The 16,151-nt window shown below is 41.2% G+C and overlaps 2 protein-coding genes across 7 annotated transcripts; one reads left to right on the plus strand and one right to left on the minus strand.

The window, feature by feature from the left end:
* Window positions 1-605: 605 nt before the first annotated feature.
* flcn (folliculin) lies at window positions 606-9,002 on the minus strand. Of its 2 annotated transcripts, XM_040029925.1 has the most exons (12): window positions 8,786-8,998; window positions 8,428-8,631; window positions 8,165-8,311; window positions 7,847-8,068; window positions 7,601-7,767; window positions 7,424-7,515; window positions 4,412-4,575; window positions 4,098-4,211; window positions 3,557-3,680; window positions 3,318-3,443; window positions 1,673-1,775; window positions 606-1,260 (listed from the first exon to the last, which is right to left on the minus strand). In XM_040029925.1, exons 2-12 carry the CDS (start codon window positions 8,629-8,631, stop codon window positions 1,053-1,055), a joined length of 1,671 nt encoding a protein of 556 aa, XP_039885859.1. In that variant the 5' UTR covers window positions 8,786-8,998; the 3' UTR covers window positions 606-1,052. The 2 variants fall into 2 exon arrangements, with proteins under 2 accessions (XP_039885859.1, XP_039885858.1); XM_040029924.1 differs by having other exon boundaries at window positions 7,847-8,311; window positions 8,786-9,002.
* An 86-nt stretch (window positions 9,003-9,088) lies between these two features.
* Window positions 9,089-15,220, plus strand: leng9 (leukocyte receptor cluster (LRC) member 9). 5 transcript variants are annotated; one of them, XM_040029918.1, is made up of 8 exons: window positions 9,089-9,343; window positions 9,562-9,684; window positions 11,911-12,019; window positions 12,367-12,494; window positions 12,605-12,934; window positions 13,021-13,204; window positions 14,009-14,132; window positions 14,213-15,220. In XM_040029918.1, the coding sequence occupies exons 1-8, from the start codon at window positions 9,202-9,204 to the stop codon at window positions 14,873-14,875; spliced, it is 1,803 nt and encodes a 600-aa protein (XP_039885852.1). In that variant the 5' UTR covers window positions 9,089-9,201; the 3' UTR covers window positions 14,876-15,220. The 5 variants fall into 5 exon arrangements, with proteins under 5 accessions (XP_039885852.1, XP_039885854.1, XP_039885853.1 ...); XM_040029920.1 differs by having other exon boundaries at window positions 13,024-13,204; XM_040029919.1 differs by having other exon boundaries at window positions 12,608-12,934.
* Window positions 15,221-16,151: the final 931 nt, after the last annotated feature.

The following is a 16,151-nucleotide window of genomic DNA, read 5'->3' on the forward strand; positions in this document are numbered from 1 at the left end:
AAATACGCAGAAAATTTGTGAAGCTGCTGCAGATGAAGTCCACACATGTCGGAGCCTAACTCAACAAATGAAATCCAGATTTAATAAAAACAAAAGAAGTGCATTCCTTTAAATAGAAAAAAAAACTAGTCACTCCAATATATGCAAACTCACTTTTTCCTTCATAATTAGGACTAAAACACAAGTTTGAAACTTAAAATTTTGGGGTCATGAAATTTTTTTTCAAAAACATCCTCCAACTTAAATAAAGCCACATTTTACTGAGTAAAGTCTGCGAGCTTCAGCACATCAACAGGCTCATATAACTGGCATGGAAAAAACAAAAAAGCAGATCAGAGTGACTGGTTCATTAAAAACCCCAAATCCTGCCGATGTGGTCATCTGTCCTGGGTCCTTGTTATGCAACACTTTTTGTATGTTTCAGGACATGGGGAAATTTTTTTTTAAAGTGCTGTCTTACACCACTTAAAGCTTGCTCGCAGGAAGGCCTTCAAACGAGTGGGAGGTGATGGAGAAACAAAAGGTCTCCGCTTCACTTTCCCTCCCATTTTCTTTCTATTCACCACAAGGTGGAGCCAACCATGGGTCGAGAAAGGATGTCAGACTCAAAGTTTACATTGGTTTTTATTTTATTTTAAAACATCAGCAGGAGTAAACAAAGTGCAAAGTCTTTTTTTGTAATAAGCTAAGCTTTACATATCTGTATAAAAAGGTCTCCTATAAGAGTTCCCTTTGACAAATAAAAGCCCTCATGCATTATCCAAACTGATTCTACTTGTTTAGTGAGCAAGATAATCATCATCGTTAGATACACAACAGTTACTGAAAACAACCATAATTGACGAGCGAAACCCTTTGTGTCATCCGTTCACAGTCCTGTCATTAAATGACAAGAATGTGGGTAAGAAAAACACCCAAAACTAAACAAATTAATAAAAGAAAACAAAACAAAACAAAACAAAACAAAACAAGGGGAATGTCAAAGAAATGGCATTCCCCCTCATTTCAGCTCCCCTTTCTTTATCCTAATCTCCTCCTCCTCCTCTTCTTTGTCACTGGCTGGGGCTCCTCTCCCCTCCTCGGACAGCTGTCATTAAATGGCTCTTGTATGTTTTGCTAAGTCCAGTCATCCAGTACTTGAGCAGCCTGACGTTGTCCTCTTCCCCGGGCCCCGTAGCACCGAGGAGTGCCAGAACCTTCTGCGTGTCCTCTCTTCCTCGACCGTCCACTTTGGAGAACTTGAACAGCACTTTGACTTTACTGAAAAAACAAATAGATCACACTTAAGACTAATTATGCCTTCCTGAAGAAGACAGAATTCGGAAACATCAAGTTTCCAGTGGGAATCTTTGTGTGGAACGCCCTCTCAATAAGACTTCCCACTTGGAAATATCCTAAGTTAGCAATCCAAGATCGCAGTACTGAATGTAAACAACAGTAAAATTATAAACTTTTAATCTGTACTGCAAGTGTTGTGTGTTTTTGACTCATTAAATAGTGAGCAGTGATCGAGCTCTATCCATTAATGTGTTTTTCCCTGTTTCTCCCTGAATGGCTCTACCTTAATGAGAACCTAAACAAATTCTGTTTTTGCTGGCTTTTTGTAAAATGCACTGTTCCGACATCAGAGTTCTGAAGTATGTGGAACGTGGCATAAAGAAGCTTTACTCACTTCATCCACTCCTCCTTCAAACACAGCAGGCAGTGAGACACAACATCCACCGACAGGTTCTCATTGCACAGAGCGACCTCCAGCTTGTTCAGTAATGCTGGACCTGGAGAAAGAGGACAAAGATTTAGTCAGTGGAAGAACCATGAGGGAAAGTTGAGAAAAAAAAAAAAAGAGTCAAGCAAAAAAAAATAATTAAAAACTCTTAGTAGGTGATTGGTTGAACTATTTGTGTATAACCGTCTGCTGTGAGAAAACGTCAACAAATCAGACTGATGAACCACAGGATGCAGAGAGCGCGAAAAGGAAAAACAGGCCGCGGTCTGAGTAGCTTTATGATCTTGCAAGCAGTCGCTGCAACCAGCTACGCAGCAAATGTTTTGCTGTTTACTCATTCTCATGTAAGGTTTCTGTAGCTTTGAAGTTTATAATTTGGATTTAGTTTTTGACCCTTTCTCAGGTATGCTGGTATGTTTGTTGCTTTTGTGTATTCTGCTGTGTGTGTGTGTGTGTGTGTGTGTGTGTGTGTGTGTGTGTGTGTGTGTGTGTGTGTGTGTTCCTATATAGTCAGAACCCTTTAAAGGAGGGGTGTCAAACTCGTTTCACAATGCGGGCGACATACAGGCTACTTTGATCTTAAACTCCCCTCTCTGTCAGCGCAAAGAAGTTTAACTTCACGTTTAATCCTGGTATATGTTGGTATAAGTTTTATGACATGATAAAGTAATGGGGCCCTATTTTTGTAAAGGAATCTAGTGTTAAGAAAAAAAGGCAAGAAATTTCTATAATAGATAGTGATTAATGGGAACTTTTTTCATGTTTTACTGAATTAATAGGAATTTATTGGTAGGAATTGCTGTAAAAAACGATGTTCGGTACACCTGTAAAACCTAAAACACACCTGTAGCCGTGACCTTCTGACTCTAAGTTCATCACAGAACTCTGATTTGCCCAGAACCAGTTTGGTTTGTCTGCTGGCACAAAGTCTGAAGACGTGTGAGATGGATTCTCTGATATATATTCTGTGGAAACAACTAGTTTCTGTTTTGAATGCAAATTCTTCATTTTTTTTAATGGATCCCTTAACGCTCTTGCTGTGCTTGAGCATTTTTCTACTTTCACTTTAACAGCTGCTCTGACTTAAACAAGGGTTAATCAATCAGGAGGGGAAAAAAATCTGTCCTTTTCACTGATACAGAGTCAGATGATGATAAATGTAAATTTGTAATCTCTATAAAAAGATTCTACATATAAAGACGTCTATTTGTAATCTGCTTTTAGTCCAAGTGGTATCGACCAATTAGGCTAGAGCAGGCTGGGGTTACATGGCTGTAAGCTTTCTGTGTGAAGAGCAAAGGAAGGATGGCATTTGTCAAGATGGAAACCTGAAAACATCGGCTGCCGTAGAAAATGAAGCTTTTTATTATCGGTCTTTTAATTTACCCGACTTTGTAAAGAATGAGCAAAAAGCACAAAAAGAAAGCAACGAACAGAAAAACGCCGACTACACAGGAAGCCGTGAAAAGTTTACCTTTGGCCTCAGAGGATTAATCAGCAGTCAAGCCGATGGGTTCCCAGACTGTAAATTGTGTAACGCTAACAGAGGCAACAAACATGCAGCAAATTAAATCAAGACCGATGTACTCACCCCTGTCTATAGGTTGTGTGTTGGCACTGGTGATGGTGAACTGATAAAGCGAGCTGATGTCGTCTTCTCTTACAGCTGGGATGTGACAGCTTCTCTCTGAGGTGACGTCCACGAGCACTGTAAACTCTGAAGAGCAAATCAAAGCAAAATTATTACAGTTTAATCTGCAAATACACATCTACAGTTTTTGACAGAGAATCTCACACAGCGATCTACAAATCTCAAAGAGCTTCTTGCACCTGAGGAGCTGACGTGAGCTGGAATAGGCACATCGGGGCAGAGACCCAGAAAGTTGCACTTGTAGGCCTCCTCGTACTGAGAGCTGTATGGCACGGAGCGCACACAGCCTACCGGGAGCAAAGACTAATGGGAAAATAGAGAAGTGAGTTAATGGCCGTGATGATACACTGTTTGATCTGCCAAACATTCACACAGCCTTGCTGTCTCTGCTTACACATTAATGCTATAAGTGATGCTTTTCTGACAACTACTAAAGAACTGTGGTAAAGTAACACAAACATTACAGTATGAACTTGTCTTAAAATTATATACTGATAACATTAAAAATTTATCTTTCAAGTATTCAAATGAAAAATAACCACAAAGAAAACCCCAAGAGAGCATGTAGTCGCAAAAGAAAAGGTCAAAACTGTACAATAACAACATCATTACACCCTCACACAAATAGTAGGTGCGCTCCCCTGCCCCAAAAGTTCATGTTTACCCATATTACATATACAACGCTCTATCTACAAAGGCCACACCACTGGAGCAGAGTACCTTTAGCACTGTAAAAGCTGACTGGATGAGAACTGGATCTGCACCTCTCCATATGACCTGATTTCCCATGAGCACGTGCCAGGCTAGCTGTCGAAAGTCAGGAGCCCCGAGGACCTGCCGAACGAACCACAATGTTTACCAAGCAACAGCTCACAGATATAGTGTATGAGCTATTTTTTTAACCAATATGCATCACTTTACCATATAAATGATTGTAAAAACACGTATTTTTCTTTATTCAATCTCAGTTTTCTATCGCTGTTCATGATTAAGTTGGGTATACATTAGCAAACTACAAATGTGCTTAAGTTCACCTGTCTCAAATGCCTCAGTGACCTAAATTTTGGACCAGGTAATTCATCCAGTTTTGTATCATCGCTCAGGAAGTTGTGGGCCAGCTCGGTCTCTGACAGGTGCCTCTGCGTCTTTGAAGCACCTCCTTCTGCTCCCTCCCAGCAGCTCATTTCCTCCTCTTGCTCTTTAAAACACATGACATTAAAAAACAGAAAAAGCAAATGCTTTCAAGCAAAGGTTCATTACAAATGTGGGGAATTTCCGTAGGAAACTGTGATAAACGGCGGTTCATACACCACACGAGTCATACCTACACAACTATCATCATAGTGCACACATGAGGATAGCTACCCACTGTTTCCAAAACAAAAAAAACAGACTCTGTTAGTAACACCTATGACCTGCACTGCATAGCGACCACATTACTAAGTACAGTGTTTCAACTACTTGGTAACACAAATATCCGGCCAACTCACATGATAGCAACCCTGTTCATTTATTCATGTAGTCATGGTCAACATGACCTGCTGACGTTTAAAGTGATCATCATAATGGGGAAGAAAGGTGATTTATGAGACTTTCAATGTTGCATGGTGGGCTGTGGCCTGATCTTAGCAGTTCAGAAACTGCTGATGTTCCCACACAACCACACAGAGTTTACAGAGAATGGAAAAAAAAAAAGAAGAAAATACCCAGTAAATAAAAAAGAAAAAAAGAAAGAAAAGAAAATATACAGTAAGGAGCAGTTCTCTAGGTGAAAATGCCTTGTTGACATCAGAGGAGAATCACCAAAACTGGACAACTTCCAATTGGAAGCTTGGAAAAATACTGCCTAGTGATGAGTCTCACTTTCCGCTGCAATATTCAGATAGTAGGGTCAGAATTTGGAATAAATAACATGAATCCATCCTGTCTTTCATCAACAGTTCAGGCAGCTGCTTGTGGTTTGGCTTAGTACCAATAAAGAACCATTTAATTGCCACAGCAAAGATCGGTATTGTTTACTTATTGTTAGAAATGTATTGTCATAAATCTGAAGATACTGTGTGATGTTGTCATGTCATTATGAACCAAAATCTCTGAGGAATGATTCCAGCACCTTGATGAATGTTTGTCACAAATAATTAAAGCACTTCTAAAGGTAAAACAGGACTCAACCATCTCCTAGCAAAGTCTATGTAATGAGTGTCCATTTGGTGTATAAATGAACAGATTCTTGGTCAAATGACCCAGAATAGGATTTAAAATTACAGAGCTAATACTGTCAGAGAAAGTTTCACTGTAAATGTTGGGTTTCTTTTTTTGTACATGATATTACTGAATACTGACTGGAATTGTGTAAATTCTCTGGAAAGTTGGGATGCTTTAGTGAATAACTGTTTTTCTGGCGTCTCTCCACAGACTCGTCTGGTGATTCACACTTTCACCAGAGCTTTCTCAGTCAGATGATAAAAACCATAAGCATGTTGTTCAAACTAATGACATGCTGTCATGAGTTTAGGTTAATTTAGGAACAAAATGAACCTAACCACATCTAAAAGAAGTGGTTTTTAAACTTTTTCACACACGTTCCACTTCAGAAGCTGAGTCAAGGTGACACTGCACATTTTTTTAAACCAGTCATCAACAAGAAAAAAAGATGCACGTTGAATTTTGTTTAAAAGCTTCAGCAATTTACATCAGAAATCTCCTTTTCGCCTATTTTCCTTTTAAATGCATTTTTTCAACTTCATATTTTTCATCTGGTTGTCTGAGCCCCACCTGTGGGACCTCCAAGCCCCACCAGTGGGACATATAATTCACTCAGAGAACCACAAGAATTTGCTGGTTAGATTATCCTTCTGCCCTGGAACACAGTTCATGTTCCAGGGTAGAATAATTGCACAGCCAACATCTTTAATGACTTTAAAAAAAATAAGAATTGGGTGCACCAGTTTGGCTATAACTGGTGCACCCAATTCTTATTTGGCTATTCACTGTTGCGCTGAAGGTTCTACAAAGTCTTTACTTGCCAAGGCCTATTAATTTTCTCTTGTTGCCAGCATAAAGAGATTTGTTTGACAGCACTCATTGGATTAACCACTACTCAGAACAATGGGAAAGTCAAAGGAACTCAGGGAAGATCTAAGAAGAAGAACTGCAGATTTACACAAGCTGGGACGGTCTCTTGGATCCATTCTAACCAACAGATCAGAAAATACACAAATTCGAAGGTTATCAGTTAAAACCATTGTACGCAAGTACAAATTATTCAGATATGTCACCACTTTACCAGGTTCTGTAAGAAGACCCAAACTGTCACCGTCAGTTGATACTGGAAGACTTGAGCCAGGAAGCACCAAGGCTCAAGTCTGCCTTGAAATGTCAAGCATTGTGCTGTAAGACCTTTTGACTGACAGTCAAATAATAAGTTGTACAAAGTGGATAGGATAATGAAGAAGGATGACTAACTCCACACAGTTGGTATTCCCACAGGATAATGATCCTAAACACATCAAACCTGGTTTTGGAAGGGATAAAGCAGGCTAACACTAAGCATCTGAAATGACCTTCCCAAAGCCCTGACCTCACTCAGAAAATCTGTGGACTATGCTTATAAGCTGAGCTGATTCAACGAACCAACAAATCTAAATGAACTCTGCCAAGAAGATGGGTCAACTACCCAGCCCCCAAAATATGCCAGATACTTATTGAGCAATTAAGGTGCAACTTCCTAAGGAACATTAAACCAAATTTTAGAGGGAGTGTATGTTTGTATATTTGAGTCTGTATGTATACTTTTGACACTGTGTGGATTAGAGAAAATCCCAAATAAATTCAATCTTGTACATTCAGTTCTTGCTTTTTAAAGTCATTAAAGATGTATGCTGTACAGTCATTCCACTGTGGAAAAAATAACAGTTCAAACGAATAATTTAAAGCCCAAAATTACTATGAGATTCATGTTCATGATGAGTGTATGCAAACTTCTGATCACAGCTGTATATGCATAAATAAATATCACGCCTCTTAATGGAGGTCAATGCATCTACCCGTTTGTCTCTCTATGAGCACCAGAGTGTCCTCGGTGGGGGCTCCTTCCAGGAGCTTCTCCGTCAGACGGCTACCACAAGCTTTAAGTAACCTGGAAGTGAGGTGAGACCACTCGTTAGCCGGGTGAGAGACTGACTGGAAAAAGAAGAACAGTTTCTTTGAACCTAATGACTCACCAGCTAAAGGAGGAGTGCAGGCTGGCCCAGAGGTTAGGATGCTGGGTGAGCGAAGTCAGCGATCGGGCTGCATTGCCGCTCCTTTGGTGTGGAAAAACTGCAGGTGAAAATGCACTGTTCATCCTCACAGCTCGCTGGGGACAAACTCCCTGTTCATTGTCAAACACCTAATGGAAAGGACAGTCCAAAGACATCAGAAGCACTAATAAGTCTGCTGAGTTTATTATGTTTATATACGTGCTCTACCTTTAGAGCTGTGCTCTGCAGACTCTGTATAGTAAGCTTGAGGTGACGCAGCAGGAAAGGCCAGGAGTTTATAAGGTAGATTCTGTCCATGGCTACCATAACAATACTGTACCAACGCTGGAAGCCTCTAGCGAGACTGTCTTTGATAAAGAAGGTGTGTGAGAACACAAATCCATGTTGCTCGTCTCCAAAAAAAATGGGCCCTTCACGTCCGGGACACACCTGACACCAAAACAAACAGAAAACATAACGAAGTATATCAGTAATCAGCCGATTAAAGCCCACAGACAGCACCCACATAAACATGTCACTAATTACCTCACAGCTGAGACTGCGTACGCAAGCCTGTCGGACCACGCTGAAAAGCTGGGGCTGTCTGGGGTGCTGGTGGCTCAGGAAGCGGATGCCTGTTTCATCATCAATGCTAACAAAGCCCGGGTGAGATGCAGGCAAGGATCGGCAACCCTACGAGACAAAGAAAAAAGGAAATCAGTACTTTAAGGCTGAAAATTAATGAAGGAACAAATAAAGCGAGGGATCCAAGCATCTGATAAAGTCACAGTCAGGCCCCTTCTACTCACCTCACACATTTCTTTCTGTGTGGCTGAGCTGTTGGCCTTCATGGTTAGACCTTCACCATCACGGTCACCATCTCGGTCCCCTGGCATTTGGGCACCTACCTGGGATGAAGGGGATGGGGAAGGCGGGTGTAGTGCCTCAGTGCAGAACAGGGTTCGAGGGCCATGGAGCTCACAGAAGTGACAGAGAGCCACCAGAGCATTCATCTGAAAGAACAAGACAAGTTTTCATATGTTTACTGTGCTAAAGATGTCTGATTTAGATCAGGACACCCACATCTAGTTCTGGTTAATCACTGACGTCACCAGATTACACTGGGGTTAAAATACGGGTACAGGTGGCAGTATGAGACGGTCTTACCTTCAGTGCAGAACCACGTTCAACAAATGACTGGTGACACTTCACAAAGAGGTATTCATTGGACGTAGTGTTCAAAAAGCCGTGCCGTTAAAAAAAATAACAGCGCCGTGAAACAAAATCAAATCTTCATCGAGCCTGTATTTTAAAAAGCCATCGTTCCCAACATTTTAATTGAGGCTTTCTACACTTTTTTGTCCTCTGTGTAGCTGCCAGCAGGCAACAAAAACAGACCTCGTCACATGATGCAGAGTCACGCGCTCAGGCACAAGTGACGCGTGGCTGCCAACTGCTGCTCATTTTCTCAGTTTTATCCGTCGAATCAAAAACATCTTTAATGCTTTACCAGTGACGCGAAAGCACGCGAACATATTTAAGAGTTTTTCGACTTTTCTGTGTTCCAATATCAGGCTTTATGTATGACAAACGAGCCATTCCTCGGCAAACGAAAAAGTGGAACTACATTACCCATAACCCAATCTGGTATAACAAACAAGGGGTTAAAGGGCAATAAAAAGAAAAAGTCGGAACTGTTTTCATTGAAGGTTTGTGTACTAAAAGGTATGTTCCGGTTGATTTATAAGCGTATATATGGTTTGAATATGCTATCTTAGCAGACTAGCTGGTTTATTAGCTTTTCTTTTAACACTGTACAATGTTAATCCGTCACTTCCGCATTAAAACATGAAATTTTTATAGGTGTGTCACTCTTAAGTGGTCAACAAAGAGATAACTTGCACACAGTGACACGGCAGATTTTTCTGACTTTTAAATCTCAGATCTTAGGATGGCTTCAGGTGGATCAGGAGTTCCCCCCACCGACCCGACTGACACACCGAGTCCACAGGCAGGGGTCCCCGCTGACTCTCAGAGTGGCAAAGACACCCCAAAAGCCAAAGGAGGTAAGTGAGTCTGTGAAAGCTTCTAAGGTGGTTTGAAACACATCTTGTTATTAGACATGTACAGTAAAACCCTGCTGGTTGACTCATATGATTACACCAGCTTATTATTTTCCTAGTAATCCACTTATAAATAATATTGTTCAGCCTGTGGTGTGAGTTCTGGCCAGGTCTTAGTTTTGTAATCGCGTGGCCGGATCCTCTTATCATCAGAAGGGGGGCTGAAGGATGGAGTCCAGTACTGTATTGAACTGTTTCCTACATTTTTCACGTCCTGCTGGGCCACTCTGCTTAGCTGGAAATGTTTCAGGATTGACTGACTCTGATCTGCCCGCTTCTGCTCCCACTCGGAACTCAGCGGACTAATCTGTGGATTAACTTTATGTATACTAAAGAATTTCAAAGTTGTAATGTTTAATTTTATGCTTAGACATTTACTTATAGGCATTCAATTTAAGAGAGTTGAAAACTCTCCCAAAACTTGTGGCTGATCCAGACAACCACCTCCCTTTCTAATAAATAACTCAGAGCTAATAAGTAAAGTATTTGTGTCATGAGTCACGTCCATTTCTCCTGTCTCTAAATAGTATTGCAGGATGCGTGTTATTTGGGTGTAAAGGCAACTTCGTCATGTACAGCATACTTGGCTGACATTTGAGTCCTCTGAGTTGAGTCACTGCCACCTGTCATATGATAATACTCAGTGGAAGTGGACTGGAGATGGACTGTACACATCATTTTCTCCATGCCTCTTTCTCACTCATTTATTTATGACACAGCATGGTAACGGGAATGATAAGAGGGTTTTCTAATAAATGAACAGACGATAAGGAATCCTTTTTCCAGATGTCTGTGTGAGTGACACAGACTGATGCGGAAGCTCATATAAGATATCAGCCAAAATGTAAACACACGCAGAAGCAAACGGTGAAAATCTACATGAACAAAAATCAGAAAGAAAAGTACTGCACGGCTCTCATGGCTGATCTGACAGGTGCTCATCGGTGGTAGCAGTACAAAAAACAAAATCCAAGAGAACTTGCTCAGTATTATGTGGTGCAAGGATAATCATATACAGTAAAAGCCCTGTGGTACTTCATCAGGATCTCAGATTTTTTTTCTTCCACTTTACTTTAAGAATGAACTTAAAACTTGTAATTTTACCAGAGGCCAAAGTGGCTCATTTGTTTTCTATGGTTACAATTACACCACATAATTTTACAAATTTTTCATGGATTTTGTTCTAAGTAGAAACATACTACATCTTCTAAAAGTATGGTATAAGTAGCACATGTGTGATCTGATATTGTTCATTTATCAATCATTTCGCTTTGCTGAACACTTTAACAGCCACTAGTCTGATAGATGAAGATAGTTTCACTGATAGTGAAAACTACTATAAACTAACAGGGTGTAAATTTCCTCTGTTTTACAGCTGGGATCAATGTGAAGAAATACAATCTTAGAACTCGCAGTTTTTGGAAGTTGGACTTTTTGTAGGATTCAGCGTAGCCCATGACCCAGTCACACAGGGTCAGCAAGGAAGTACATTTGGGTAGTGATGTTGTTTCTTATGAAACTCACTTGTTTTAACATTAAAACACCATCACCTCTGTGGATCGGCTTGTTTTGCAAAGAGAAAGCACAACTGAATCAGGAAGAAGCTAAAATGAAAGGTGTCTGTCTAAATTTGGCAGAATTCTTGTGAACTTGCAGAATGACACCAGCCACACTGTCTCTTTTTAGAGATCTAAAGAGGGGCACAGCATTTTTACAGCTACAATTTAAAAAAATAAATAAATAAATAAATAAATAATAGATTCATAATATAAATCTAAGTCAGTTATGCTAATAAATTATGCAGCAATCTTAGCAGAAGATTACAAGTTTCTCACATTGACTTTTTTGGCCTGTGAAAATGAACAAGGGGCCGGGGTAAAAGTCAGCTCTACGGTTCTAGTGGTCCAATGGCGAAAAACATTATTTTGAGTACTGGCTTATTGTAGCAAAGACGGGTACCTAAAATTACGAGTGACCATATAAGATGCTGTAACATGCCTTGGGACTGCTTTAAACAAAACCTGTTGATCTCTTCTGCCATTACATTGTTTTTTTTTCTGACATAGTTTGAATGTAGAAGAAAGGGTGAAATGCTGCATGACTTCTGTTCAGTGTTATTAAACGTTGGCTCTTTTTATTTTTAACCTTTTGTTCTGTCTCTCCCTCTGGTGCCCTGTCTTTCAGAGTCAGCAGAATGTTGCAAGGATGGAGCCAAAGTGTGCCAGTTTTTCCGGATAGGGAAATGTCATTTTGGCCTCAGATGCCGTTTAGCTCACAGGTTTGTTCTCCTTACTTTATTCAGAAAAGTCATCAGAAGCATAAATGAGGATTTATAGTTTTTTTCCAGATAATTTCTTGGCATCTTGTGGATTTCTTTTCAAAATTAACACAAAAGACTTTGGAAATTATTGTAGAATAGCTGCTGTTTATCTTCAGATCACAGATGTTAGAAGCTTGGTTTGGAGACAGAGAGACATGGATGTAAATATCTTTGGAATGACCTTTTTTCTGCATTTTTTTAATCTGCAGGACAGTTGGCTAGATATGATGAATACTCTCACTGATGAAATTTCTGTTTCAATCTCCTTGTCTCTGCATTTTTTCCACTGCTGCTCTCTTTCTTAGTGACCCATTACAGGATGATTCAGGGTCTCTGTGTCCTGGTGTGGATGAAAAACAGGAAGAAGAAAAACACAAGAACAAGAAGGGCAGTGTGAATAAAGTGCCAAAGCCAAAACACAACGAGAGAAGAGGTGACTCCGCATTTATTTAACTTTCTGTGAGATCATACTTCCATGAGACCAATTACGCTTTATACTCTTGGAACTTGTCCGTTCACTTTTTTTTAACTGTTTCTCTTCAGCAGAGGTGAACAAAAAGCCTCGTATGCGCACAGCAGATGAAGTGATCTCCCGGATCCTGTGGGACCCATCGGTGGACGCATCAGAATTTGTAGTGGGCTATGTGGATCGATTCCTCGGCGTGCTGGAGCGCCCCTTCTGTGACTTCAACTGGGATACCAACCCGTGTGACTGTGACTACACAGTTGAGCTGGCCCTGCCCAGACACCGGATCCAGTACTTCACTTACAGAGGGCACCGTGTCTGGGACCGCCACACCAGGACTGACCGAGTTTTTGGTTCCACAGGTCAATCTCTGGCTCCCCCCTTTGGAGGGGAAGAGCAAGTAAGAGGTAGGACAAGCAGCTTTGGTGCTGCCAGACCTTACATGTGACCACATGCATTCTGCAAGATGACTGAATGTTACGTTTTGTTTTAGAAGAAAATACAGCAGCGCTTGAAACAACTAACGAGCAGCCACCTGCAGAGGAAGAGAAGCCGAATGAGACAAATATTCACACCCCTGAGTCTGCACCACCACCACCACCAGAGTGTACAGGAAACACTTCTCAGGAACAACAGGAGTCACGAGGACCATGTGTTGTGGAGGAGGCTGCAGATAGGTCTGGTGTTCGTGTTGCTCGTTTAAATATAACTCAGAACAGATCTTAAGTAAAACAACCCCCCACCCCCCCAAAATCATTGTTAGCATCTACACATTGTTTTCCCAAATCACTTTGTGCAAAATGTTAAAACACTTAAAATGAGAAAGATGCTTGAGGATCTTCAGCATCAGTGATTTGAGGCAGAATAGAAGGGTGGGGGTATATTATAGTAAGAGATTTAAATCAGACCGTTTCTGATTGGAGCATTCAAATGGCATGTTACTATCTAGAGGTCTGAGGACCTCCACCCACATCTCTTTCACTCACACCTCTGCATCAGGAAGACGAGAATAAGAGAAAAGCTGTGTGTGTGTGTGTATGTGTTAGTCCCCATAGGGAAATAGTTCCTCTGCATTTAACCCATTCACCCAGTGAAGCAGTGGGCAGCCACCAATGCAGCGCCCGGGGAGCAGTGTGTAGGGACGGTACCTTGCTCAGGGGTACCTCAGGGTAGCTGTTCAGTGGAGTTGAACCCCCGACCTTCCGATTATGGGGCCACCACTCTACCTACTGAGCTATCCCTGCTGAGAAATGCACTCCAGTTATAGCTTGCCTTCCTCAAATAACAACCTCATTCAGGCAATATACTATCCCCCCCAAAAAAAACAAAAAAAAAAAACAACTTTTGTGACACATGTTAGGTATGTAACAAGCTGTAAGAGAATGAAAAGAACTTGCAATTAGAAGTTAGAGAATGGATTTTTCAAAATGTGTGTTTACAGCTGGCTCTTTATTGATTTTGCTCACCTGCTTTGATTTCAGACATCAGGTTTCAGCAGATCAGAGTTCCTCAACCGAAGAGGAGGCACCGGGTGTAAAAGAGGAGGGTGAGGGGGAGATTCTGCCAGAATGGGAGGAAAGCTGGGAAGGCCATGAAGACTGTATAGTGAGTACAGCACATCTTGCCGTGAAATCTTGGTTTTACACTGTATGTTATGTTATTTGAATGTTCCCTTTCTACTACAGAGTTATCCTGCAGCCCAACAAGTTAGCAAGAATCCATCTGTACCTCTGGAGCAGAGAGAAGAGAAGCGTGGTGGTCGCCCCCCTAAGAAGAGACCCACACACTTCATCACTTTCCGGGCCAACACTCCTGCCATCCTCTCCTGTTTCCAGCAGTTGCAGAAGGAGCTCACCTCCCTCATACCTTCCTCTGCTCCTCACTGGCAAACCGCCTCCAGCCTTCACGTCACCCTGTGCCTCCTGGTGCTGCACAGCCCCGCTGAGGTGGCGGCTGCTGGGGAGATCCTCCAACGGTTTGCACAACTGGACCGAAACCCGCCGGTAGCCGTGACCTTTCCTGTGAAGCTGAAACATTTCAATGGGAAGGTGCTGTACGTGAGTCCTCAGCCTCAGCTCCACCTACAGCAGCTCAACAGCGGTCTGCAGGAGGCCTACAGGAAAGAGGGTTTTCTTCACAGGGACTCCTACAACCCACGCTACCACCTCAGTCTGGCCAGGGTACTGGACAGGGAGGGCGAGAGGATATTTGAAGGTGTGGGGGACCTGAGGGTGGGGAAGGGCTTAAACTTTGGGCGTCTGCCAGTTAACACCTTACACCTCTGTGCCATGGGCGGCTCTAAAGTAGACGGTTTTTATGAGAGGGTGTGCACGGTAACACTTCGATGATAAAGAAGTCTGATTTGCAGACATTACTGGGTGCAATAAGCCACGTGGCCTCGTCTACCAAAGCAGATGCCTCTGAATTAAACTTTATAAGAAGTTTTGTTTATTCAGATAAGATGCACATTTTTAATGAAGGCCGTAAAAGGTGTAAAAATATAATTTCGTTAAATTTATTAGATATAAATACTGCATTTAAATTAAAATATAATCAAAGTTATATTTGTTTTCCTATTTAATGCATTTGAATCTGTTAAGGCAGCGGTCCCCGACCTTTTTTGCGCCACGGACCGGTTTATGCCCGGCAATATTTTCACGGACCGGCCTTTAAGGTGTCGCGGATAAATACAACAAAATAAAACTAGTACCGGTACCGAAAAAAAGATTTATTCATAACACACGTGAAAAGACCCAGGAAAACCGAGTTAACGATAAAAATGATAACAAAATAACGCTGAAAACCGATAAAAACCCTGAAAACCATACATTTCACACCTGAGCCTCTACTCTTGCGGCCCGGTACCAAACGACTCACGGACCGGTACCGGTCCGAGGCCCAGGGGTTTGGGACCGCTGTGTTAAGGTACTAAATCTCATGTTTCATATTTCTAGATGAGATATAGAGGAAAGAAAAGGGCGGGGATGGGCTGTAAACATCACTAAAGCTTAAAACAACATCCTGGCTACAATACAACATATAAATAATTAATCCACAATTTAAAAAAAAAAAAAACTGCTTAAGGTGCTGAAGTTTTTAGAGCAGCAGTCCATTTTAAAAATGTTAGCTCTGGTTCTTTTAGCCATGGATCTTTACTGCACAGTTTTCTTGTTATAGTGTCCTCAGTGTCATCAGCCTGCTTAAATTCTGGTTCACTGGTGAATTCAGTGGTTGTGATGTTTTATTTGCTACAGCTAATCATATTTGGGAAAATCCAGAAACGAATCCATAATTGTTTAATAATCAATAAGCCAAATAATGTTTTGCTTGGAGAGCCTTTTTTATGTAGAGACAGTAAAAACCATGAAGAACTGTTTGTGCAAACATGAGCTGGAGCTCACTAATATTTATGTCTAATTGACTTGGGACCATGAGTTTGATAATATTAATATTGTTTTTATTTCTATGAAGAACTTTAAGAATGTTTTAATTGGTCATCTGTTTTTCTTGGTGCAGAAATGCTTGTTATACTTTATATCTGATGGGCCTAATGATTGGGGTTAACTTTGACCTGTAAGCATGCTTAATTTACACTGTTTTACTACTGCACAGACAATAAATTTG

The sequence above is a fragment of the Simochromis diagramma genome, unplaced genomic scaffold, assembly GCF_900408965.1.
Source record: "Simochromis diagramma unplaced genomic scaffold, fSimDia1.1 OVJJ01000361.1, whole genome shotgun sequence".
In the NCBI taxonomy this organism is placed as follows: Eukaryota; Metazoa; Chordata; class Actinopteri; order Cichliformes; family Cichlidae; genus Simochromis; species Simochromis diagramma.

Excerpts from the sequence above, each read along its gene's own strand:
- flcn (XM_040029924.1), bottom strand. The coding sequence starts at position 8,631 with ATGAATGCTCTGGTGGCTCTCTGTCACTTCTGTGAGCTCCATGGCCCT. Across the intron at positions 7,768-7,846 it reads TGCAGAGCACAGCTCTAAAG|GTGTTTGACAATGAACAGGG; the intron begins GTAGAGCACGTA and ends CCTTTCCATTAG. Across the intron at positions 7,516-7,600 it reads CTGCACTCCTCCTTTAGCTG|GTTACTTAAAGCTTGTGGTA; the intron begins GTGAGTCATTAG and ends CCTCACTTCCAG.
- leng9 (XM_040029918.1), top strand. The coding sequence starts at position 9,202 with ATGACAAACGAGCCATTCCTCGGCAAACGAAAAAGTGGAACTACATTA. Across the intron at positions 9,344-9,561 it reads GAAGGTTTGTGTACTAAAAG|ATCTTAGGATGGCTTCAGGT; the intron begins GTATGTTCCGGT and ends TTTAAATCTCAG. Across the intron at positions 12,935-13,020 it reads AGGGGAAGAGCAAGTAAGAG|AAGAAAATACAGCAGCGCTT; the intron begins GTAGGACAAGCA and ends GTTTTGTTTTAG.